This window comes from Cololabis saira, chromosome 18, assembly GCF_033807715.1.
Source record: "Cololabis saira isolate AMF1-May2022 chromosome 18, fColSai1.1, whole genome shotgun sequence".
In the NCBI taxonomy this organism is placed as follows: Eukaryota; Metazoa; Chordata; class Actinopteri; order Beloniformes; family Belonidae; genus Cololabis; species Cololabis saira.
In genome coordinates, this window is record NC_084604.1 from 37,588,375 (window position 1) to 37,612,700 (window position 24,326).

The 24,326-nt window shown below is 45.9% G+C and overlaps 1 protein-coding gene across 2 annotated transcripts; it reads left to right on the forward strand.

Moving 5' to 3' along the window:
• The first annotated feature begins 5 nt into the window (after positions 1 to 5).
• gje1a (gap junction protein epsilon 1a) lies at positions 6 to 20,622 on the forward strand. Of its 2 annotated transcripts, none has more exons than XM_061746913.1 (4): positions 6 to 72; positions 10,881 to 11,063; positions 16,541 to 16,738; positions 20,231 to 20,622. In XM_061746913.1, the coding sequence occupies exons 1-4, from the start codon at positions 43 to 45 to the stop codon at positions 20,426 to 20,428; spliced, it is 609 nt and encodes a 202-aa protein (XP_061602897.1). In that variant the 5' UTR covers positions 6 to 42; the 3' UTR covers positions 20,429 to 20,622. The 2 variants fall into 2 exon arrangements, with proteins under 2 accessions (XP_061602897.1, XP_061602896.1); XM_061746912.1 differs by lacking the exon at positions 6 to 72 and adding an exon at positions 404 to 591.
• The last annotated feature ends 3,704 nt before the right edge of the window (positions 20,623 to 24,326 follow it).

The following is a 24,326-nucleotide window of genomic DNA, read 5'->3' on the forward strand; positions in this document are numbered from 1 at the left end:
CCCTGCGGGTCCGCGGGTCAGAGCAGCCGAGACGCGGGGGGGATGAACAGCACGCCGCCAGGATTACGGTTGGTGTGTGCTCTTATTCTCTTATTTCCTAGGGGGGGGGGACTTTAATGGGAACTTTAAAAGAGGTTTACAAATTAAAAGTTTCTTTATTAAAGTATATTTTTCAAAATAAAGCTCCTGGTCGTGATGGGGATGAAGGAGGAGAGGAGAAGATGAGTTTCCTGCTGCGTTACAGAGGGGCGGCGGGTGTTGTTGTGGACCGTTTCTGCCCCCACATTGTGTTTTCGCTGACTGGGGCCTCTGGGGGATTAGGGTGCCCCCCCACCCCGGGGTGCCCCCCTGCTCTGTTGTTGTCCCATTGATGGAGGATAAAAGGCCACGTGACGGGCCAGAGCCGGAGCTTTTTAGGGCCAGAGCCGGAGCTTTTAGGGCCAGAGCGGAAGGAGAGACCCGGGTCTGCAGGTTCTCCAGGTCCTGCCGGAGGTTCAGGTTCTGGTCTAGACCGGCAGGGGCCCCGGACCGGTGCCATGAGGAACTCCAGACATGTCTCTGAACTACATCAAGAACTTCTACGAAGGATGCGTGAGATTCTAATGACACGGCTTAAAAAATGTTACAAATGATACAAATATTATAATATTCTGCTTGATTTACTTAAAATGAGATTATTATGTAGATCAAGAAAGACTAGTATTTCTAATTTTACATTTTGCAAGTAGAGTCAACTTAATTGTGTTAAGTTTACTTTATTTATCAAAATTAAGATGACTTTAAAAAGAAAAGAAAACAAAACAAAAGAAAAAAAAGTAAAAAAAGAAGAAAAAGGGAAAAAAAGTAAAAAAAAAATAAGAAAAAAGGAGAAAAAAGTTTTTAAAAAAAACGATAAAAATTTAAATTAAGTTGACTTTACTTGTAAATGAGTTTTGTACATACTAAAAAGTGAGACTTTTTCACATGAGATTATTATGTAGATCAAGAAACACTAGTCTTTGTATAAACTACTTCATTTTTAGTATGTACAAAATTCATTTGCAAGTACAGTCAACTTAATTTTTGCAAGTAAAGTCAACTTTATTTTAATTTTTATCGTTTTTTTTCTTTTTTTCTCCTTTTTTTCACTTTTTTTCTTTTTTTCCTTTTTTTCTTTTCTTTTCTTTTTAAAGTCATCTTAATTTTGATAAATAAAGTAAACTTAACACAATTAAGTTGACTGTACTTGCAAAATGTATTAATTACATACATAAAATTAAGTAGTTTATACAAAGACTAGTCCTTATTGATCTACATGAAAATCTCATGAGAAAAAGTTGCCTTCATTTTTTTAAAGTAGATCAAGCCAGATATTTTTTACTGTGGTTGATCTACTAGTCTTTCTTGATCTACATAATCAATATATAAAGCAATATATAAAGCAACAAACTTCATTTTTAATTGTTAATATCACAGATTTAAATATGTTATATTTACATGTGCTTAGATTTATTTTTTTCAGTGTTTGGAACATCCGGAATCAATATGGAATTTTATACCACATAATATATTTAAAACATTGGGTGGCTTAAAATTTCTGTTAGGGTGTAATTTCACAGTTTCTAAATTACCAGCAAGCATTAATTACTGTCATGGAAATTATGCTGCATTCATAATTTTTCACCACATAAGAATATTATTTGGAACAATGGTAATATCACTGTTAATAAGAAAAGTTTAAATAAAGAAAACTGGATTAAAAAAGATATTATCTTTGTAGAAGAATTGTTTGATGAAAAGGGTTTGTCTTTGTAGCTGAAAACTTCATTAAAGCCACGTCTTTTTCCCATCACATACAAAGAATTTGCGTCAGTTAACAAAGATATAACTTCAGGTATAATTGAATTAATGAAATGTCACTTAAGCTATCAAAATGTTAAAATTCAAATGCCACGTTTTAATGATTAGAGGTTTAGATTTAATGGACAGAAAGTGTAAATACATATAAGGAAAGTTTTCCATAGTTACGATAAGATTTCAACCAGAGGAAAATGTTTTTGGAACTAGTAACTAGTAATTAGATAACGTAAAACAGTGTCAGGGGCGGTTTCCCGCCCCTGACGCCACCACTGACAGTCATGTGACCGGTTCTGGCTCAGTCAATCACTCAGCAGCTGAGCTCTGGTTGCTAGGGGCAACAAGAACCTCGACTTCAGAACATTCCGGGTTGGCTCTGAGAAAACCCCAGCTTTTGCCTTGTGACAAGTTCTCAAATAACTCTGATTTGTGAGAAAACCGTAGCTCCTACCAGAAAAACAAAGACATCGTGAGAGACACAGAACCCGGAAGATTCTGACAATCTTAATCTTTATTCAGATATTCCTTAAAATGTGTTAGTAACGGCAGTTCGAAAACAAAGTGAGATTTTTTTTAAGAAAACTTTTAATTACATTGCAGTCAATGGAGACTGAGGCAGGAATTGGCGCAGCTTTAGCCTCCCCCAGTTTAAGTTTTGTGCATACCCCGCCTGTCAAAGTCACATTTTATGAATCCCAACATCTATGTCTACATTCTGACCAAAAATTATCTGTCCAGCTTTCACGGTTTGGCCGTGAGCTCGAGTTACAAATAAAAATTAAGGTCATTTTTTTACTGTCTCTGCCACTCTAGAAAATTAGAGCTCAACTCTAGATTTGACAAAAAAGTGATTTCCAGTCCTCACTTGAGCGCTCATATCTTGAAAAGTGTACATTTTAGGAAAAAACAGTTTCAGGTTTGGAGAGAGAAGAGAAGTTCTCCTCCGTTTTGAAGTTTGAATGACATTTCTACGTGCAAGTATGAGAAAGATATGTGACTCAGAAAAAAGGTGAATTTGGGTTTTTTTCGAACCTCCTTCCAGCCACAGTGTGACATTCTGCCCCATTCACTTACATGGGAAAATCTCCCCATTAGTTTGGAAATTTGGAAATGTTTTTGCACTTCGTGCAAAAACTATTTGTGCCATCGCTCTGAAAATCCACAGGACTGTAGTTAAATTCAGCCAACAACTTTCGAAATTGGTTCAGAATTTTTCGAGTAATGGTGTGCGAGTGGTGAGGCCCCAAAGTTCTCCCAATGCATTCCGGATGGCGCTAAAAGCGCACGTTTTTGCACGTTGCGCAAAAACGTGCACACCAATCGCTAATAAAAATCATAGCACACGATTCCCGCTTAAGGCGCACGTTTCTACGTTTTTACTTTTCGCGTTTTCTCAAAGCTGCAGGAGTAGTTACGTGCCGAAGTTTTGTCCGGAAAATGAATAATAAACGCACATGATAACAATAGTGCCTCTGGCTGCGCCAAGAGGCACTGCTCCTCCATTGCTATTGCATTGCTATGGAGGAGGCGTGCCACTTGGCGCAGCCGTGGCACTAATGAAATCAAATTATGAGAAAAGAAGGTAAAATAATAAAAAGCACAAGTTGCTGAAAACTAAGGGCAGTAGAGAACAGCAGGTACGCATCTCATTTGCGGTTTTCAGAAAGTATTTAAAGGGGACCTATTATGGCATTTAATGTATATTTTAAACAGGCCTTGAATGTCTTAAAAACAATCTAAAGCTTGTTTTTTCTACATAAATCAGAAATTCAGCCTGTGGGCCATGTCTCTAGTTTTACCGCTTCTAGCCTCCTTTTCTGTGAGGGATTCTGAGGGGGCGGGGCTATGATAATGAGGCTCTGTGCTGATTGGCTGCTTGAATGACGTGTAGCAGGGGAGGGAACAAAGCCTCTCAGGCCAGAAGAGCAGCGGCTCCGTACACAAAGCGTGTCCCATGCCAGGGAGCTTCTGCGACAAAATAAATTCCATTGCTTTATTTTTTTTGTATTGGACTGTCCTACCTGGCCGCGAGTTTAACAGTTTCAGTGTGGACAGAGAGAGTTTAACAGTTTCAGTGTGGACAGAGAGAGTTTAACGGTTTCCGTGTGGACAGAGAGAGTTTAACAGTTTCAGTGTGGACAGAGATAGTTTAACGGTTTCAGTGTGGACAGAGAGAGTTTAACGGTTTCAGTGTGGACAGAGAGAGTTTAACAGTTTCAGTGTGGACAGAGAGAGTTTAACCGTTTCAGTGTGGACAGAGAGAGTTTAATGGTTTCAGTGTGGACAGAGAGAGTTTAACGGTTTCAGTGTGGACAGAGAGAGTTTAATGGTTTCAGTGTGGACAGAGAGAGTTTAACAGTTTCAGTGTGGACAGAGAGAGTTTAACAGTTTCAGTGTGGACAGAGAGAGTTTAACAGTTTCAGTGTGGACAGAGAGAGTTTAACAGTTTCAGTGTGGACAGAGAGAGTTTAACAGTTTCAGTGTGGACAGAGAGAGTTTAACGGTTTCAGTGTGGACAGAGAGAGTTTAATGGTTTCAGTGTGGACAGAGAGAGTTTAATGGTTTCAGTGTGGACAGAGAGAGTTTAACGGTTTCAGTGTGGACAGAGAGAGAGAGTTTAACGGTTTCAGTGTGGACAGAGAGAGTTTAACAGTTTCAGTGTGGACAGAGAGAGTTTAACAGTTTCAGTGTGGACAGAGAGAGTTTAACGGTTTCAGTGTGGACAGAGAGAGTTTAATGGTTTCAGTGTGGACAGAGAGAGTTTAACGGTTTCAGTGTGGACAGAGAGAGAGTTTAACGGTTTCAGTGTGGACAGAGAGCGTCCGATGTCACGCAGCTCGACGTGATAGTCGGACGCTCTTAATGCAGTTAGACGGTGTAAACGGATCTTAAAGCCTGATTTACGGTTCTGCGTTAAATCACCGCGTACCCTACGCCGTAGGCTCTGCGTTGGTGTAACGCGGAACCATAAATCAGCCTTGACTGCAGTTACTTCCAAGACGGAACCAGAGTCTTTCGTTTGGAGTGACAGAGAAGTGGAGTTACTTTTAAGTGTGACGTTAGAATATAAAACAGGTAAAATCCAAGAAAATATTGACGGTTACAAACTAATTGTAACCACAGGTGTCACTCATGACGCTGGTGACGTTTCTGCCTCATAATGTGACGTTCTGAAGAATAAATGTCCGTTTCTCTCCGTTTACAAGCAAACGTGAAGACGGAGGTTTTAAAAATCTACACTTTGGCCGGAGTTTTCAGAAATGATCGTTTTTGGAGACTCCGTTTGTGTAAACGAACGAACAAAACGCATGAAAACAACACCGTATTTGCTACGTGGAAACGGGGCCTGAGTTGTGGCCGTGGTTTCAGCAGCGGAGGAGACCTATGGAAATCTGCTCCCGTCGTTCCGTAACTTTGGGGATCAGAATCTTATTGGCTCGTAGATCCACATCACACTGGACGATCATCCGGGCGGCTGTACAGACTCTGCAGAATCTGGTTTATTTCCTCCTTCTCTGAGTTGGCAGGCTGAGGGGAGACCACTTTATATATGTTAAAGCAAGAAAAAAACACTTTATATATGTTAAAGCAAGAGAAAACCTGGTTTTCATAATAGGTCTCCTTTAAGTTAAGAGTACGCTTAAAGAACAAATAAATGAAATAAAATGATAAGAAAAGAGGTAAAATAATAAAAAGCACAAGTTGTTAAGACTAAGGGCAGTTAAGAGCAGTTGTTGCTGTTGTTCCTCAGATCAGCTGACAGCAGCTTTTCCTCTGTGGTTGTTTGTGCAGTTTAACCTGAATGTGTGTGTGTGTGTGTGTGTGTGTGTGTGTGTGTGTGTGTGTGTGTGTGTGTGTGTGTGTGTGTGTGTGTGTGTGTGTGTGTGTGTGTGTGTGTGTGTGTGTGTGTGTGTGTAAAACTGCCATAACTTATTTGACAATTTTCACCAGTTTCAAGTAAATTTTCACTTTAAATAAGTAGAAAAATCTGCCAGTGGGACAAGATTTATCTTCTTATTACAAGTTAAAAAATCTTGTTCCACTAGCAGATTTTTCTACTTATTTCAAGTGAAAATCTATTTGAAACAGGTAGTCAGGGCCGAAAATTGAAAAAGCCCCTTAGAAAACAACATGGTAGGCATTTTTGAGGAAAAGCACTTTCTCTATTGTTTCTGTATGATTTTTTTGTGCTGAATCCATTTCTGCCGTATGCTAAGCTGTCAAAGTTATCGTTTAGTCATAATTATTGATTAATTAGCACAACTATTGATTTGTCGTCTAAAGTTAGAAATGGTGATCAGTTTCCTATTTGTCAATAGTAGATATATGATTGTTTGGTATCAATGTAATGGGGACCTTCTCAGCTTTTATCTGAGCCCATGGTTGTGTTTTTCTGACAAACATAGAGGTCACACGGCCTCCTTAAACCATAAATTACACACATTTCCATAACATTTTTCGCCTAAACTATCTAGTTAATTTTATCTTCTGGGATCAAGAGATACGAATAGAACGACCCAAAAGACAACAACCACAATACCCAATGGACTTTGACGAGTCAGGAAATGTATGATATAACCATACTTTTTCTTTGTGAGAAGTTATTTTAAGGCTTGAAATAGCTGTAACCAGCTCAGTCCCATTTACCACCATTCATTCTTTGGACCAGCATTTTGTAAAGACTATTATTAGTAAGCAATATTCAAAGGCCTGAGTGATTTTCATCAATTTAATTAATCAAAAATTTCACTGAACAATCACATTTTTCACCTCCTTGAACCGCCACCTTACTGTGGTGGAGGGGTTTGTGTGCCCGAGTGATCCTAGGAGCTATGTTGTCGGAGGCATTACGCCCCTGGTAGGGACTCCCATGGCAAACAGGTCCTGGGTGACGGGCCAGACTAAGAGCGGTTCACGCCAATCATGGAGGAGAAAGAACAAAGGACCGTAACGTCGCCCGGATCGGCGTCACCGGGGCCCCTCCCTGGAGCCAGGCCTGGGGTCGGGGCTCGTAGGCGAGCGCCTGGTGGCCGGGTCTTTGCCCGTGGCACCCGGCCGGGCTCAGCCCGAAACGGCAACGTGGGCCCGCCTTCCAGTAGGCCCACCACGCGCAGGAAGGACCATGGCAGGCCGGTGCATTGTGGGCTGGGTAGCAGTCGTGGCGGGGTGCCTCGACGACCCAATCCCCGGACTAAAACCCTCACAGTGGGGACATGGAATGTCACCTCGCTGGGGGGGAAGGAGCCGGAGCTTGTGCGTGAGGTTGAGAGATACCGACTAGAGATAGTCGGGCTCACCTCCACACATAGCTTGGGCTCTGGAACCCAGCTCCTTGAAGGGGGCTGGACCCTCCACTACTCTGGAGTTGCCCAAGGTGCGGCAGTAGCTCAGGTGGTAGAGCGGGTCGTCCAATGATCGGAAGGTCGGCGGTTCGAATCCCGCTCTGTCCCAGTTTGCTGTCGTGGTGTCCTTGGGCAAGACACCTTACCCACCTTGCCCCGTATGAATGTGTATGAATGTGTATGAATGTTGGTGGTGGTCGGAGGGGCCGTTTGGCGCGATATGGCAGCCACGCTTCCATCAGTCTGCCCCAGGGCAGCTGTGGCTACAATGTAGCTTACCACCACTGGAGAGAATGCGTATGGATGAATAATGATTTCTGTAAAGCGCTCTGGGTGCCTAGAAGGGCAGAAGGGCGCTATATAAATCCAAGTCATTAAGGTGAGAGGAGGCGGGCTGGTGTGGGCTTGGTTATAGCCCCCCAGCTCGGCCGCCATGTGTTGGAGTTCACCCCGGTGAACGAGAGGGTCGCTTCCCTGCGCCTTCGGGTCGGGAAAAGGTCTCTCACTGTTGTTTGTGCCTATGGGCCGAACAGCAGTGGGGAGTACCCGGCCTTCTTGGGGTCCCTGGGAGGGGTACTTGATAGTGCTCCAACTGGGGACTCCATTGTTCTACCTCAAGTCTCTGGATGTCGTAGGGCTGTCTTGGCTGACACGCCTCTGCGACATCGCATGGAGGAAGGGGACAGTACCGTTGGAGTGACAAACCGGGGTGGTGGTCCCTCTTTTTAAAAAGGGGGACCGGAGAATGTGATCCAACTATAGGGGGATCACACTTCTCAGCCTCCCCGGGAAAGTCTACGCCAGGGTACTGGAGAGGAGAATACGGCCGATAGTTGAACCTCGGATTCAGGAGGAACAATGCGGTTTTCGTCCCGGTCGTGGAACACTGGACCAGCTCTATACCCTCCGCAGGGTGCTCGAGGGTTCGTGGGAATTTGCCCAACCAGTCTACATGTGTTTTGTGGCTCTGGAAAGGTATTTGACCGTGTCCCTCGTGCCATTCTGTGGGGGGTGCTGAGTGAGTATGGAGTCCGGGGCCCTCTATTAAGGACTGTACGGTCTCTATATGATTGGAGCAGGAGTTTGGTTCGCATTGCCGGCAGTAGATCAGACTTGTTCCCGGTGCATGTTGGACTCCGGCAGGGCTGCCCTTTGTCACCGGTCCTGTTCATCATTTTTATGGACAGGATTTCTAGGCGTAGCCAGGGGCCGGAGGGGATCCGGTTTGGGAACCTCAGGATTTCATCTCTGCTTTTTGCAGATGATGTTGTCCTGTTGGCTTCATCAGACCGGGACCTTCAGCATGTGCTGGGGCGGTTTGTGGCCGAGTGCGACGCGGTTCTCCATCGGGAAAGGGTGGCGTGCCTTCTCCGGGTGGGTGGAGAAGTCCTGCCTCAGGTGGAGGAGTTCAAGTATCTCAGGGTCTTGTTCACGAGTGAGGGAACGATGGAGCGTCAGATTGACAGACGGATCGGTGCAGCGTCCGCAGTTATGCGGTCGATGTACCGGACCGTCGTGGTGAAGAGGGAGCTGAGTCGAAAGGCGAAGCTCTCGATTTACCGGTCAATCTACGCCCCTACCCTCACCTATGGTCATGAACTTTGGGTAGTGACCGAAAGGACGAGATCGCGGATACAAGCGGCCGAGATGAGTTTCCTCCGCAGGGTGGCTGGACACTCCCTTAGAGATGAGTTTCCTCCGCAGGGTGGCTGGACGCTCCCTTAGAGATAGGGTGAGGAGTTCGGTCACCCGGGAGGAGCTCGGAGTCGAGCCGCTGCTCCTTCACATTGAGAGGAGTCAGCTGAGGTGGCTTGGGCATCTGTACCGGATCCTCCTGGATCCTCCCTAGGGAGGTGTTCCAGGCATGTCCCTCCTCCCTAGGGAGGTGTTCCAGGCATGTCCCTCCACCCTAGGGAGGTGTTCCAGGCATGTCCCTCCGGGAGGAGACCCTGGGGAAGACCCAGGACACGCTGGAGAGACAATGTCTCTCGGCTGGCCTGGGAACGCCTCGGACCCGGAAGAGCTGGAGGAAGTGTCTGGGGTGAAGGAAGTCTGGGCATCCCTGCTGACTTTGCTGCCCCCGCAACCCGGGAACGGATAAGCGGAAGAAGATGAGTGAGTGATGAGCTATAACATTTTTGTCTTCAGTGCTTTAGGCCTACATATTCATGCAACAGTCACTTGACTTTTGGCACTGACAAGAATCAGTGCATGGGTTTGGTTTGCAACCGCATCAGGCTGTCTTGCATCCAGTTGTGCAACCACAGGTCATTAGTTCCTCACAGGCATCTGGAACCGCAGGAAGCAACATCAGTTTAGGAATGAGCACATTGTCCTCCATCTCCCATCCCATATTTTCAGGGGGCGGGAGTACCGGGTACTGCAAATGGGCCTGCCACCAGACCAAGCTCTGGAAGTGACACGCTGAATATGAAAGCTCAAAGCATCTCTGGTGGGCAGTAGTCTTTCTATTTTCAGACCCTTGACAAACATGCCCAAACGGACATCATTGATGTTCTCACTGACTGAACCCTTTAACTTTAACTTTAATCCAGGAAATTGGTTGATATTTTTTTAAATGACTTGATTAACTTAAACACATGATTCATCTTTTCAAAATTATTGTTACTGTTACTCACCCTTAATAGAGGAGATGAACACCACCACATATATTTGCACTGGCAACATCCATGTTAGCTAGTTGTCTCGCTAACTCGTTGTTGTGGCAACTCGCCACCTGCTGCTTGACTGCGGTATTTCAGCATCCTAACTGCCCACGAATTCCAGCACACAATCACCCACAAGATAGAAATAATATGGTGATATTATACATTTTCTGAAAAAGTATATATAAGTGAGTATTGCTGTACTTGTTTTTTATGTCTCTGGTATTCCTAGGTGTCACAGAGTTAATACAAATAAAAATAACATAGGCGAAAATGGTGAAAAATTAACATTCTCTGGGGTTTCTGGAGCTCTATTGACCTCCAAGTATGTCAGAAAAGTTCAACCTTAGGTTTGAAAGAGAGCTATAAATGTCTCCTTTAAAATGATACCAAACACAGTATTATTGGAACTTAGGAATAGCTTGATCTATGAGCCTAAACCAGGATAGGCAACAGCGTTTACAGTCCAATTTACCATATGGGGTGGCCATCTTGAATGTGGGAATATAGAAAACCAGGGGTCTAATTTGTTTGGCATACGGTGGATTCTGGTTTGGGACACATTGATCTTTCAAAAAATGCTGTATGCAATCTTTTCCTCAAAAATGCCTACTGGGTTACATGATTCTGAAGTTACAGCCCAGTCTAAGGTGAGAATTGTTGTTTTTTTCCAGTGATGAGACATTTTAACTAGAAATAAGACAAATATTCTTGTTAAGATTGTGAGTTTTTGCAGTGATCCATGTTACTTATCCTGTGAAGGACAGAATCATATTGATAAGTTCAGAAAAGTGTTTTTTATTGTTGTGTTTTGATGTATTTGATGTAAGCCCAGTGGATATTTAAAGCTTACAGAAGGCTGCATTTAACTGCTGCTATGTCATTCCTGCAGTATTTCTGCAGCTGTTTTGGTCACTGCTATTATTTGTAATATATTATATTATTTGTAATCAGCACAAATTATCTGTCCCCATATGATAAAATCCCCATCCCTCCTGATTTCTTTAACAACTCCAGTTCTGTGTTTCCCCCCCAGCTCAGGCCTCCGACCGTCATTGGTCAGTTCCACACCCTGTTCTTCGGCTCGGTGCGGATGTTCTTCCTGGGCGTCCTGGGCTTCGCCGTCTACGGGAACGAGGCTCTGCACTTCAGCTGCGACCCGGACCGCCGCGAGCTCAACCTGTACTGCTACAACCAGTTCCGACCCATAACCCCCCAGGTGGGACCGCAGGCTCCGCCCCCACACAAAACAACATCAACCACAACACTTTCTGACATGTATTTATTTTGTTTTACGAGAGAAAAGAGGAGAAACTATTTTAGGTTAGCTAGGAAACAGCCTCTTATGCCCGTTTTCGTCAGTTACGTCTCTGCTAACGTCAGTTACGTCTCTGCTAACGTCAGTTACGTCCCTGCTAACATCAGTTACGTCTCAGTTACGTCTCTGCTAACGTCAGTTACGTCTCTGGTAACGTCAGTTACGTCTCTGCTAACGTCAGTTACGTCCCTGCTAACATCAGTTACGTCTCAGTTACGTCTCTGCTAACGTCAGTTACGTCTCTGCTAACGTCAGTTACGTCTCTGCTAACGTCAGTTACGTCTCTGCTAACGTCAGTTACGTCTCTGCTAACGTCAGTTACATCTCTGCTAACGTCAGTTACGTCTCTGCAAACGTCAGTTACGTCTCTGTTAACGTCAGTTACGTCTCTGCTAACGTCAGTTACGTCTCTGCTAGCGTCAGTTACGTCTCTGCTAACGTCAGTTACGTCTCTGCAAACGTCAGTTACGTCTCTGCTAACGTCAGTTACGTCTCTGCTAACGTCAGTTACGTCTCTGCAAACGTCAGTTACATCTCTGCAAAGTCAGTTACGTCTCTGCAAACGTCAGTTACGTCTCTGCTAACGTCAGTTACGTCTCTGCTAACGTCAGTTACGTCTCTGCTAACGTCAGTTACGTCTCTGCTAACGTCAGTTACGTCTCTGCTAACGTCAGTTACGTCTCTGCTAACGTCAGTTACATCTCTGCTAACGTCAGTTACGTCTCTGCTAACATCAGTTACGTCTCTGCTAACGTCAGTTACGTCTCTGCTAACGTCAGTTACATCTCTGCTAACGTCAGTTACGTCTCTGCAAACGTCAGTTACGTCTCAGTTACGTCTCTGCTAACGTCAGTTACGTCTCTGCTAACGTCAGTTACGTCTCAGTTACGTCTCTGCTAACGTCAGTTACGTCTCTGCTAACGTCAGTTACGTCTCTAACGTCAGTTACGTCTCTGCTAACGTCAGTTACGTCTCTGCTAACGTCAGTTACGTCTCTGAAAACGTCAGTTACGTCTCTGCTAACGTCAGTTACGTCTCTGCTAACGTCAGTTACGTCTCTGCAAACGTCAGTTACGTCTCTGCTAACGTCAGTTACGTCTCTGCTAACGTCAGTTACGTCTCTGCTAACGTCAGTTACGTCTCTGCAAACGTCAGTTACGTCTCTGCAAACGTCAGTTACGTCTCTGCAAACGTCAGTTACGTCTCTGCTAACGTCAGTTACGTCTCTGCTAAAGTCAGTTACGTCTCTGCTAACGTCAGTTACGTCTCTGCTTACGTCAGTTACGTCCCTGCTAACGTCAGTTACGTCTCTGCAAACGTCAGTTACGTCTCTGCTAATGTCAGTTACGTCTCTGCAAACGTCAGTTACGTCTCTGCTAACGTCAGTTACGTCTCTGCTAACGTCAGTTACGTCTCTGCAAACGTCATTTACGTCTCTGCTAATGTCAGTTACATCTCTGCTAATGTCAGTTACGTCTCTGTTAACGTCAGTTACGTCTCTGCAAACGTCAGTTACGTCTCTGCAAAGTCAGTTACGTCTCTGCTAACGTCAGTTACGTCTCTGCTAACGTCAGTTACGTCTCTGCAAACGTCAGTTACGTCTCTGCTAACGCCAGTTACGTCTCTGCTAACGTCAGTTACGTCTCTGCTAACGTCAGTTACGTCTCTGCAAACGTCAGTTACGTCTCTGCTAACGTCAGTTACGTCTCTGCAAACGTCAGTTACGTCTCTGCAAAGTCAGTTACGTCTCTGCTAACGTCAGTTACGTCTCTGCTAACGTCAGTTACGTCTCTGCTAACGTCAGTTACGTCTCTGCTAATGTCAGTTACGTCTCTGCAAACGTCAGTTACATCTCTGCTAATGTCAGTTACGTCTCTGCTAACGTCAGTTACGTCTCTGTAAACGTCAGTTACGTCAGTTATGTCTCTGCAAACGTCAGTTACGTCTCTGCTAACGTCAGTTACGTCTCTGCTAACGTCAGTTATGTCTCTGCTAACGTCAGTTACGTCTCTGCTAACGTCAGTTACGTCTCTGCAAACGTCAGTTACGTCTCTGCAAAGTCAGTTACGTCTCTGCTAACGTCAGTTACGTCTCTGCTAACGTCAGTTACGTCTCTGCTAACGTCAGTTACGTCTCTGCAAACGTCAGTTACGTCTCTGCTAACGTCAGTTACGTCTCTGCTAACGTCAGTTACATCTCTGCTAACGTCAGTTACGTCTCTGCAAACGTCAGTTACGTCTCTGCTAACGTCAGTTACGTCTCTGCTAACGTCAGTTACGTCTCTGCTAACGTCAGTTACGTCTCTGCAAACATCAGTTACGTCTCTGCAAAGTCAGTTACGTCTCTGCTAACGTCAGTTACGTCTCTGCTAACGTCAGTTACGTCTCTGCTAACGTCAGTTACGTCTCTGCAAACGTCAGTTACGTCTCTGCTAACGTCAGTTACGTCTCTGCTAACGTCAGTTACATCTCTGTTAACGTCAGTTACGTCTCTGCAAACGTCAGTTACGTCTCTGCTAACGTCAGTTACGTCTCTGCTAATGTCAGTTACGTCTCTGCTAACGTCAGTTACGTCTCAATTACGTCTCTGCTAACGTCAGTTACATCTCTGCTAACATCAGTTACGTCTCTGCTAACGTCAGTTACGTCTCTGCTAACGTCAGTTATGTCTCTGCTAACGTCAGTTACGTCTCTGCTAACGACAGTTACGTCTCTTCTAACGTCAGTTACGTCTCTGCTAACGTCAGTTACGTCTCTGCTAACGTCAGTTACGTCTCTGCAAACGTCAGTTACGTCTCTGCTAACGTCAGTTACGTCTCTGCTAACGTCAGTTACGTCTCTGCTAACGACAGTTACGTCTCTTCTAACGTCAGTTACGTCTCTGCTAACGTCAGTTACGTCTCTGCTAACGTCAGTTACGTCTCTGCAAACGTCAGTTACGTCTCTGCTAACGTCGGTTACGTCTCTGCAAACGTCAGTTACGTCTCTGCTAACGTCAGTTACGTCTCTGCTAACGTCAGTTACGTCTCTGCAAACGCCAACTTCCGCCAACTTCCAGGAGGAAACGTTCGAATAAGACTTAAACACGTCATGAAAGGTAGAAGATCTAAACATAGATGTGGTTGGTAATCAGGTTAAACTGGAGGTGAAGGTTTTACAGACGCCTCGCCGTCGCCGTGGTTACAGATGAAAACATCCAGGGCCGACACCGTTCTTGCAGGGCTACGATGGGAGAACCGGTTCTGGTTCACCTACCTGAGGGTTCATCGATGGGAGAACCGGTGTTCTGCCAATTTCTGCTACCGAGAAATGCTACTTTGTGGTTCTGCGCACAGTGGATTTTCAAAGTTTGATGCCACGCCAATCATTTCTTGCACGATGTAAAGTGGATAATATGGGATGTTGAGTATTGGATCCTTCAAAATACACTATCCATGACATGAATTGCATTACATAAAGAGATAAAGAGAAAAAAAGAGAAAATAAACTACAATTCCATCGCTTAATTTGATATTCATTCAGTCATTGGCCTTTATTTAACCAGGCAGGTCCTTATTAACATTCTTATTTACAATGACAGCCTGGCAAGAGACAAGGAAGTGGTTTAGGGAGTAAAACACAGTAAAATTGTAGCTCTACAAAGGTAGAAAACCATTAGGGAGCATTTCATGGCAAAGGAGCAGAAATTGGCAGAACAGCGGTCCTGTCAGCAGGAAAACTGATGCCGCTCATCTCAGACGATTATCGCCGTGTAATCGGGGCGAGCGGCGACGCGGGAACACGCTAGGCATGTTAGCCGGCCCGCTTTACGAGCCCAAACCCAATCAGGACGCACCTGCGTCACCAATTACGCTCTCGATATTCCGGCGGAGGCTTCAGCCTCAAACGGGCCGCGCAGAATCCAATTTCCCGCTAACCGGGTGGAGATGAAACCTGGCTCTCCATTTATCATCCTAATGGCCCGTTCAGACCCAGACGGCTCCATGAAAGCAGCTTTTCCTCCTGCTCTCTCCATCATTCACACCCCAATTACACCTACAATTGTTGGTTTTATATATATATATATATTTGAATTGAATTGAAGTCTTTATTGCAGTCTTAAGCCTTGTACAAGTACAAAAAAAAAAGAAAAAGTAAAATAATCATTGCTTTTGCTGAAAAGTTGCAGCTGAAGCCAAAACTTCTACCCTTTTATTTTGTGATCAATTTAAATCTGAAACATTAGCATTAATCCGTGGAAACAAACAATGCATAAAGAAGACAAAATATAAAATTGATGTTTCACATTCTTGAATGTTTTTTATAATATACTTTATAGTTATAGTGTTTTATATTTATTTACAATATTTTCTTTAAACATTTTCTTAAACTTGTAGATAGAACTGCACATTTTTAGGTCGTTGTCACAACTATTCCAAATTTCTCTAGCCTTAATTGACGTCCATCTCTTTTTAATATTAGTTCTTGCTGTCGTCGTCTCAAACATTTTCCCCCTCAGGTCAGAGTTTCTTTTATTAGGAACAAATCCTGAATGCAGTTTGGAAGCAGTTTCTGTTTTCTGGGCTTTACAGGCAAATCAAACTTTCTGCTCTGCTACAGAGTATTATATTTAATAAAGAGATTATTTGTTGGTTCATATTAGTCAGATCTATTACACTGCAAAAACTCAAAATCTTACAAGGAATATTTGTCTTATTTCTAGTTGAAATGTCTCATTTTTAGTCAGAAAACCAGTGATGAGTCTTGTTTTAAGTGTAATGAGATTTTTCTTTTACTAAAAATGAGACATTTTAACTAGAAATAAGACAAATATTCTTGTTAAGATTTTGAGTTTTTGCAGTGTAATTTCATTAAAGCTGTTTTCTGTAATAAGAAAATAGGGTTTGTATTTGTTTTATAGGTGTTTCCCCAAACCTCCACACAATAAGTAACGTATGGAACTATGAGTGAGTTATACATGTGGTCTTTGACACAATATATCTTGTTTTACTTAATATTGCTAGGGTTTTAGACATTCTTGATTTTACACTATTTACGTCGTCTCAAACATGAGTTTTCCCCTCAGGTTGTAGCGGGTTTCTTTTATATATATATATATATATATATATATATATATATATATATATATATATATATATATATATATATATATATATATATATATATATATATATATATATATATATATATATATGACTGTGGTGTTTTATCTGCTCTCCGCATTTTCTCCAACAAGCTTTTTGCAGATGACACAACTTTACATGACAATGTCACCCAAAGTGTTGAGTAGATTTATGGAACACATTTTTAAACTTTTTAAAACTTTTATTGCTCACTCTTCCTGTGTTTTTGACGTGTTACATAAACAAACATCTGCAGGTGTTCTGGGCGCTGCAGCTGGTGACGGTTCTGGTCCCGGGCGCCGTGTTCCACCTGTACGCCGCCTGTAAGAACATCGACCAGGAGGAGATCCTGCAGAGACCGACCTACACCGTCTGCTACATCATCTCCGTGCTGCTGCGCATCATCCTGGAGGTGGTGGCCTTCTGGCTGCAGAGGCACCTGTTCGGCTTCCAGGTCGGTTCACTTCAATCGATCTGTCGGTTCATCCTGGAGGTGGTGGCCTTCTGGCTGCAGAGGCACCTGTTCGGCTTCCAGGTCGGTTCAATCGATCTGTCGGTTCATCCTGGAGGTGGTGGCCTTCTGGCTGCAGAGGCACCTGTTCGGCTTCCAGGTCCGTTCAATCGATCTGCCGGTTCATCCTGGAGGTGGTGGCCTTCTGGCTGCAGAGGCACCTGTTCGGCTTCCAGGTGGGGGGGCGGCTCGGTTCGGTTCAATCGGCTCGGTTCGGTCGGTTTATCCTAACGATGGTTGGTCCGGTTCCGTTCGGTCGGTTCATCGTGATGAGGGTCGCTTCGGTTCAACAGATTCGGTTCGGTCGGTTCATCGATAAAGATGTTCGGTTCAGTTCAGTCGGTTCATTGATGACGATGGTTGGTTCTTCAAGAGCAAGAAACCCAGTGAAGGTCAGACTGAGAGGTGCTTAGGGGCGTTGACCGTCTGGGTGTCAGCACCTTAAGTGTTGGTAGACCTGACCTCCTCCTGACCTCGCGGTTCCCTAGCCGACCGCCGGCGGGCAGCGTCTGCCAGGAACTTTTCGTTCCGCGGTGACTGACGTCCCTCAGGGCCGTCACTCTCCCTGAGACGTCGGCCTGGATTAGAATCTTGTCTCATCGTTTATTTGAATCCTTCACACGAATATTCACACATGAGAGTTTAAACTCTGCAGCTCCGAACAGCCGACGGTCAAGGTCATGGAGATATTCAGCTCTGAGTTCTGACAAACGTGGAAACATAAGAAAGAGGGAAACTGACAGCTGCTGGGATAATTCCATGCAGCTAGTTAGGAGTCTGGTTAGTTCGGAGTCTGGTTAGGAGGTTAGTTATGTTGTGCCACATAGGGAGCGCTCTTCAGTTATCAAGAATTATTAATAATAATAATAATAATAATAATAATAATAATAAATCTCTCTCTTAATACCGACCAGTTTTCTTGGTCACAAATATGCTTAAATACGTTTACTATGACTAAGAACCCAAACTTTCAACTTATACAGTACAAAGTTCTTCATAGAATACATTATACTGGACAAAGGATGTTCCAGATGGGCTTTGTCACCTCTAATATCTGTTCACAGTGCACAGAGAACACTCCTGATAATTATATGCTTTATGGTTCTGTACACCGGTACAGAGGTTCTGGAAGGAGATTTGTGAGGATTTATCCACATGGATCAACCACAGAATCCCAGTGTGCCCCACGATATGTATATTAGGTCACCTGGGAGACATTAAAATGGAATCTAACCGGATACACCGGGTTCTCACTGCCTTATGTATCGCAAAGAAAAAAAAAAGTGAATTGGAAACAAAAGTTCAGTTCATGTATCAACCACTTTAGGAATCGTCTGTCAGACCATATTAGTAGTGAGATAATGTCTGCCTCCACTGAACAACATTCTCTCTGGTCCCCGATTATAGGCTTGATTACCTAGTGGGGGCGGGGGGGTGGTGATCTCGTAGCCCTTGGGGTCGGCTTGGGGGGTCTGGGGCGTGGGCCTCTGGTGGCCCCTGGGGGGCGGTGGGTGGGGCCGTGGGGGTCCCGCTCGAAGGGCCCGGCCCTGCCTGGGTGGGGGGTGGCTGTCTGCGCTGGGGGGGCATTGCTGCCTTGGTCCTCTGGGCCGCGTGCCCCTGCGTTTGTGGGGACTCCGTGACCTTTGGGGTGGCCCCGGGGGGGGGTGTGGCCGGCTCCGGTGATCGGGCCTCTCCTGGCCGGGGGGTGCACGGGCAGGCGCGGCGGCGGGGTGGCACCATTCCCAGGTGTCTATGTCTTATGTTGTCAGTATGAATGGGAGGATGTTGGACCGTTTCCCCCTCCGTCTGGGGGCTCCGGCGGCGCCGGGGGCGCCCGTGGAGGTACGGTGGGGCCCTGGCCCGGCTCGGAGGGCCGGCCCCCGTCTACTGGATGGCCGGTGGGGGAGCGTGGGCGTCCTCCCAGGGCCGGCTCTGCTGGTCCTGCCTCCTGGCTTCGGCCTCCGCTCCCCCTCCTTCCCCCCCTACACGATTCATACGCACATAGGCGAAGGGGCGGGGGGCCCGGGTCGTGGGGGGCACTGTCCCGCGTGGCCCGGCACTCCCCGCCTCACGGTTTTAACAACACTGTAGACACTGCACATTCAACACTTAATAAATACATTTAACAAGGACACGTAGTTCGGGAGGGGGGGGTCGGTGTCTGCATGATACCCTGTCCTCCCCCTCCCTGTTTTTATGGCATTAATCACATGCACTCAACACCAGGGGCGGGAGGGGGTCCCACAAAACCCGCGCTCCCTCACCGGCCTGGGATAGGTGGGTCGGGATACCCAGGCCTGGCGGGGCTCGCCGTGCAGCCTGGGGCGCCTTCTGGCGGTGCTGGACCCCCCCAGGGAGGGGGAAACGGTGCGTGATTGTGTGTCTGTGTCGGTGAGAATGCGGTATGGAAGGGTCCTGCCATGGAGGATTTGAGCCTCCATTGGCAGGACATCAAAACTTAATAATTTATCATTATTATATTATACAAAGATGGTTATTTTTATTATTATTATTATTATTATTATTATTAGTATTATTATTATTACTATTATTATTGTTATTATTATTAGTATAGATATCGGATAGGTGAATGGATGAATGAATGGGATGCCTGGGTCTGGGGCCCTCCGTTGTCGGGCCTGCGCGGGTGTCGCCCTGTTGGGGGGTTCCCTCTCTCCGGGCCCGTCTCCGGTCCCCCCCGCTGCCTCTACGGCGGGGCGCCCCTCTGGCCTTGGAGGGCCACTTTCGTGGGGGCGGGTGCGCCTGCCCGCCTCGGCGGCCGGGGCGGTCTGTCTCTCCGGGCAGGCTGGCCCCCTGCCGGGTGGGGGTCGTTGGCCTGGAGGGCGAGGGCCAGGGCGGGGATTGCCTGGGTCGCAGTCCGCCGCCGCGGGATCCCTGGCTGCTTCTTCCCGTGCCGAGGGGGCCCCGCCCGCTCGCAGGCGGTGGGTTGCCTCCCTCCTACTTCTCCCCTCTGTGGGGTTGCCGGTGGCCTGTTTTCCGGGTTCTTCTGTGTCGGCCTCTGGTCTCGCGGGTGGCGGGGTTGCTCCTCCCCCTCCCCCACTATAGATACACTTCAGGTAGAGCTTTGTTTGGTTTATTACACACACACACACACACACACACACACACACACACACACACACACACACACACACACACACACACACACACACACACACACACACACACACACACACACACACACTCATACCCACACAAATACATACACATAGCCACATAGACATATACACACTCACGTACACATATACATATCCATACATTCATGCATACACACACAGACACATTTAGCCACACGTACATATACACGCTCATACACACACACACATTATTCCACCAGTGTGACCACACAAACACATAGTTAGGAGTCTGATCCCTGCGACGGTCCTGACGGTGTTCCTTCCTCCATCCCCTCAGGTCCTCCCGGTGTACAAGTGCGACGCCAGCGCCCTGGAGAAAACCTTCAACGTGACCAAGTGCATGGTTCCCGAGCACTTTGAGAAAACCATCTTCCTCAGCGCCATGTACACGTTCACCGTCATCACCATCCTGCTCTGCATCGCCGAGATCTTCGAGATCCTCTGCCGGCGGCTCGGCTATCTCAGCAACCCGTGAGCGGGAGGGAGGACGGCGTTCCTGGAGTTCCTGGAATTCCTGGAGTTCCTGGAGTTCCTGACATTCCTGGCGTTCCTGGAGGTTCCTGGAATTCCTGGAGTTCCTGGCGTTCCCTGGAGTTCCTGGTAGTTCCTGGAGTTCCCGGAGTTCCTGGAGTTCTTGGCGTTCCCGGAGTTCCCGGAGTTCCCGGCATTCCTGGTGTTCCTGGCGTTCCTGGCGTTCCTGGTTGTTCCCGGAGTTCCTGACATTCCTGGAGTTCCTGGAGTTCCTGGAGTTCCTGGCGTTCCTGGCGTTCCTTGCGTTCCTGGACTTCCTGGCGTTGCTGGAGGTTCCTGGAGTTCCTGGCGTTGTTGGAGGTTCCTGGTGTTCCTGGCGTTCCTGGCGTTCCCGGAGTTCCCGGAGTTCCCGGCATTCCTGGTGTTCCTGGCGTTCCTGGCGTTCCTGGTTGTTCCCGGAGTTCCTGACGTTCCTGGAGTTCCTGGAGTTCCTGGAGTTCCCGGAGTTCCTGGCGTTCCCGGAGTTCCTGAAGTTCCTGGCATTCCCGGCATCTCCTGGCGTTCCTGGAGTTCCCGGAGTTCCTGGAGTTCCCAGCGTTCCCAGAGTTCCCGGCGTTCCCGGAGTTCCTGGAGTTCCTGGAGTTCCCGGGGTTCCTGGAGTTCCTGACGTTCCTGGAGTTCCTGGAGTTCCCGGCGTTCCTGGAGTTCCTGGAGTTCCCGGCGTTCCTGGAGTTCCTGGAGTTCCCGGCGTTCCTGGAGTTCCTGGCATTCCTGGAGTTTCCTGGAGTTTCCGGTCATTCCTGGAGTTCCTGCTGGCGAGTCTGAAACCTTTCCCTGTATCGTGATCGTCTCGTGGTCCGTGGTGTTTCAGACGAACACGTACCTCCCTGAACTGTTGAGGGACGGACTGAAGGAATATCGATTGTTGTTTTTCTCGAGAAACTGGCATCGTTTAAATCGTCGCTAGCTCTGAAACTCTGACTGATGAAACCACCGGGAGCAGCCAGAGAGTCTCGGAGTTTTACCTCACATCTTCTACTCCGGAGAGAAACCCGCGGAGACGCCGGAGTCTGTGTTTTTAAACCCTGTTTCTAACGGAGAAAACAATGCAACGGAGCGTGAAGAGCAGAACTCTGCATCGTGCTAACTCCGTACGGACTGGGATAACGACGGAGATCTTGATCCAGGACCAGATCCTCCGTCGGCCCTCGCGTCGGCTTCCACCAGACGTAAAAGACGTTGAATTTCAAGTGTTTATTGTATATTGAAATTAAAAACGCCAACCTTTTTTCTTTAACGGTTTGTACATATTATTTTTCTTTTTTGGCATCATTATTGGGTATTTATCAGGGGTCCAAGCAGCGAGGCAGATGGAACTCACTCCGCTTTGTACTATTTATTTATTTTTATTATATAATGAATTAGTTTTTTGCAGCACTTTGGGTCATCGCAGGAACCACGTTGGCTTTTTCTTTAAAATACCTTCATTTATTTGCTTTGAACATTAATGCTTCTGTGGTTTTGGCTTTTCGCTGTACCGTGATTACCTCTCGTTTTGTACTTTTACTTTACTTTTATCAGACATCCATCCAGCTTTTGTTCTTGTCTGGAACCCGTTTTTTCTCTCAGGTACAAAGTTGATTACGGGACGAAGGTGGACGTCTGCGTTCTGGTATCTGTGAGGTGAAGATGGTTGAAGGTTCTGCTACGTAAATCACTTATAATACTAAAGGATGAGTGGGAGCTGCCGATCTGAACCAGGAGGAGTGTTGCTTCCTCGGGCCGGGCCTGCCGGGGGAGACTGTGTCTCTTAACGGACGAACTGCTGCTGTAAATCCCAGCTGACCTGTAACCATCTGACCTGTTTTTGTCTTGAAATGATTCATTAAACTTATCCTACCAACACGTTTGCTTCTTCCGTCACATCTGGAGCTAATCAACACTTCGGTTCGCCAGTCGGCTCTGGTCCGGGATTCTCCACATTTCAACATTATTCTCCACATTTCAACTTTTTTCTCGACATTTCGACTTTTTTCTCAAAATTGTACTCCAGCATTAATCTCGATATTTCTAATTTTTTCTCGTCATTTTGACTTTTTTCTCGACTTTTCCACTTTTTCGACTTTTTTCTTGACATTTCGACTTTTTTCTCGACATTTCGACTTTTTTCTCGACATTTCGACTTTTTTCTCGACTTTTCCACTTTTTTCTCGACATTTCGACTTTTTTCTTGACTTTTCCACTTTTTTCTCGACATTTCAACTTTTTTCTCGACTTTTCCACTTTTTTCTCGACATTTCGACTTTTTTTACTTTTTTCTCGAAATTTCAACTTTTTTCTTGACATTTCGTTTTTTCTCTCAGGTACAAAGTTGCTTACCGGACGGAGGTGGACGTCTGCGTTCTGGTATCTGTGAGGTGAAGATGGTTGAAGGTTCTGCTACGTAAATCACTTATAGACACTAAAATGATGAGTGGGAGCTGCCGATCTGAACCAGGAGGAGTGTTGCTTCCTCGGGCCGGGCCTGCCGGGGGAGACTGTGGGGCGTCTCGGGTCGGGCCTGCCGGGGGAGACTGTGTCTCTTAACGGACGAACTGCTGCTGTAAATCCCAGCTGACCTGTAACCATCTGACCTGTTTTTGTCTTGAAATGATTCATTAAACTTATCCTACCAACACGTTTGCTTCTTCCGTCACATCTGGAGCTAATCAACACTTCGGTTCGCCAGTCGGCTCTGGTCCGGGATTCTCCACATTTCAACATTATTCTCCACATTTCAACTTTTTTCTCGACATTTCGACTTTTTTCTCAAAATTGTACTCCAGCATTAATCTCGATATTTCTAATTTTTTCTCGTCATTTTGACTTTTTTCTCGACTTTTCCACTTTTTCGACTTTTTTCTTGACATTTCGACTTTTTTCTCGACATTTCGACTTTTTTCTCGACATTTCGACTTTTTTCTCGACTTTTCCACTTTTTTCTCGACATTTCGACTTTTTTCTTGACTTTTCCACTTTTTTCTCGACATTTCAACTTTTTTCTCGACTTTTCCACTTTTTTCTCGACATTTCGACTTTTTTTACTTTTTTCTCGAAATTTCAACTTTTTTCTTGACATTTCGTTTTTTCTCTCAGGTACAAAGTTGCTTACCGGACGGAGGTGGACGTCTGCGTTCTGGTATCTGTGAGGTGAAGATGGTTGAAGGTTCTGCTACGTAAATCACTTATAGACACTAAAATGATGAGTGGGAGCTGCCGATCTGAACCAGGAGGAGTGTTGCTTCCTCGGGCCGGGCCTGCCGGGGGAGACTGTGGGGCGTCTCGGGTCGGGCCTGCCGGGGGAGACTGTGTCTCTTAACGGACGAACTGCTGCTGTAAATCCCAGCTGACCTGTAACCATCTGACCTGTTTTTGTCTTGAAATGATTCATTAAACTTATCCTACCAACACGTTTGCTTCTTCCGTCACATCTGGAGCGAATCAACACTTCTGTCCGCCAGTCGGCCCTGGTCCGGGATTCTCCACATTTCAACTTTTTTTCTCGTCATTTCCACTTTTTTCTCGACATTTCCACTTTTCCACTTTTTTCTCGACATTTCGACTTTTTTCTGGACAGTTCAACTTTTTCGACTTTGTTCTTGACATTTCCAGTTTTTTCTCGACATTTGCAGTTTTTTCTCGACATTTTGACTTTTTTCTCGACATTTCCACTTTTTCGACTTTTTTCTTGACATTTCGATTTTTTTCTCGACGTTTCCACTTTTTTCTCGACATTTCAATTTTTTTCTCGACATTTCCACTTTTTTCTCTCGACTTTTCCACTTTTTTCTCGAAATTTCAACTTTTTTCTCGACATTTCGTTTTTTCTCTCAGGTACAAAGTTGATTACCGGACGGAGGTGG

Bases quoted from the DNA above. Each gene is read 5' to 3' on its own strand.
- gje1a (XM_061746912.1), top strand. From the start codon at position 553: ATGTCTCTGAACTACATCAAGAACTTCTACGAAGGATGC. The intron at 11,064-16,540 runs GTGGGACCGCAG...AAACATCTGCAG, and splicing joins TCCGACCCATAACCCCCCAG to GTGTTCTGGGCGCTGCAGCT. The intron at 16,739-20,230 runs GTCGGTTCACTT...CCATCCCCTCAG, and splicing joins GGCACCTGTTCGGCTTCCAG to GTCCTCCCGGTGTACAAGTG.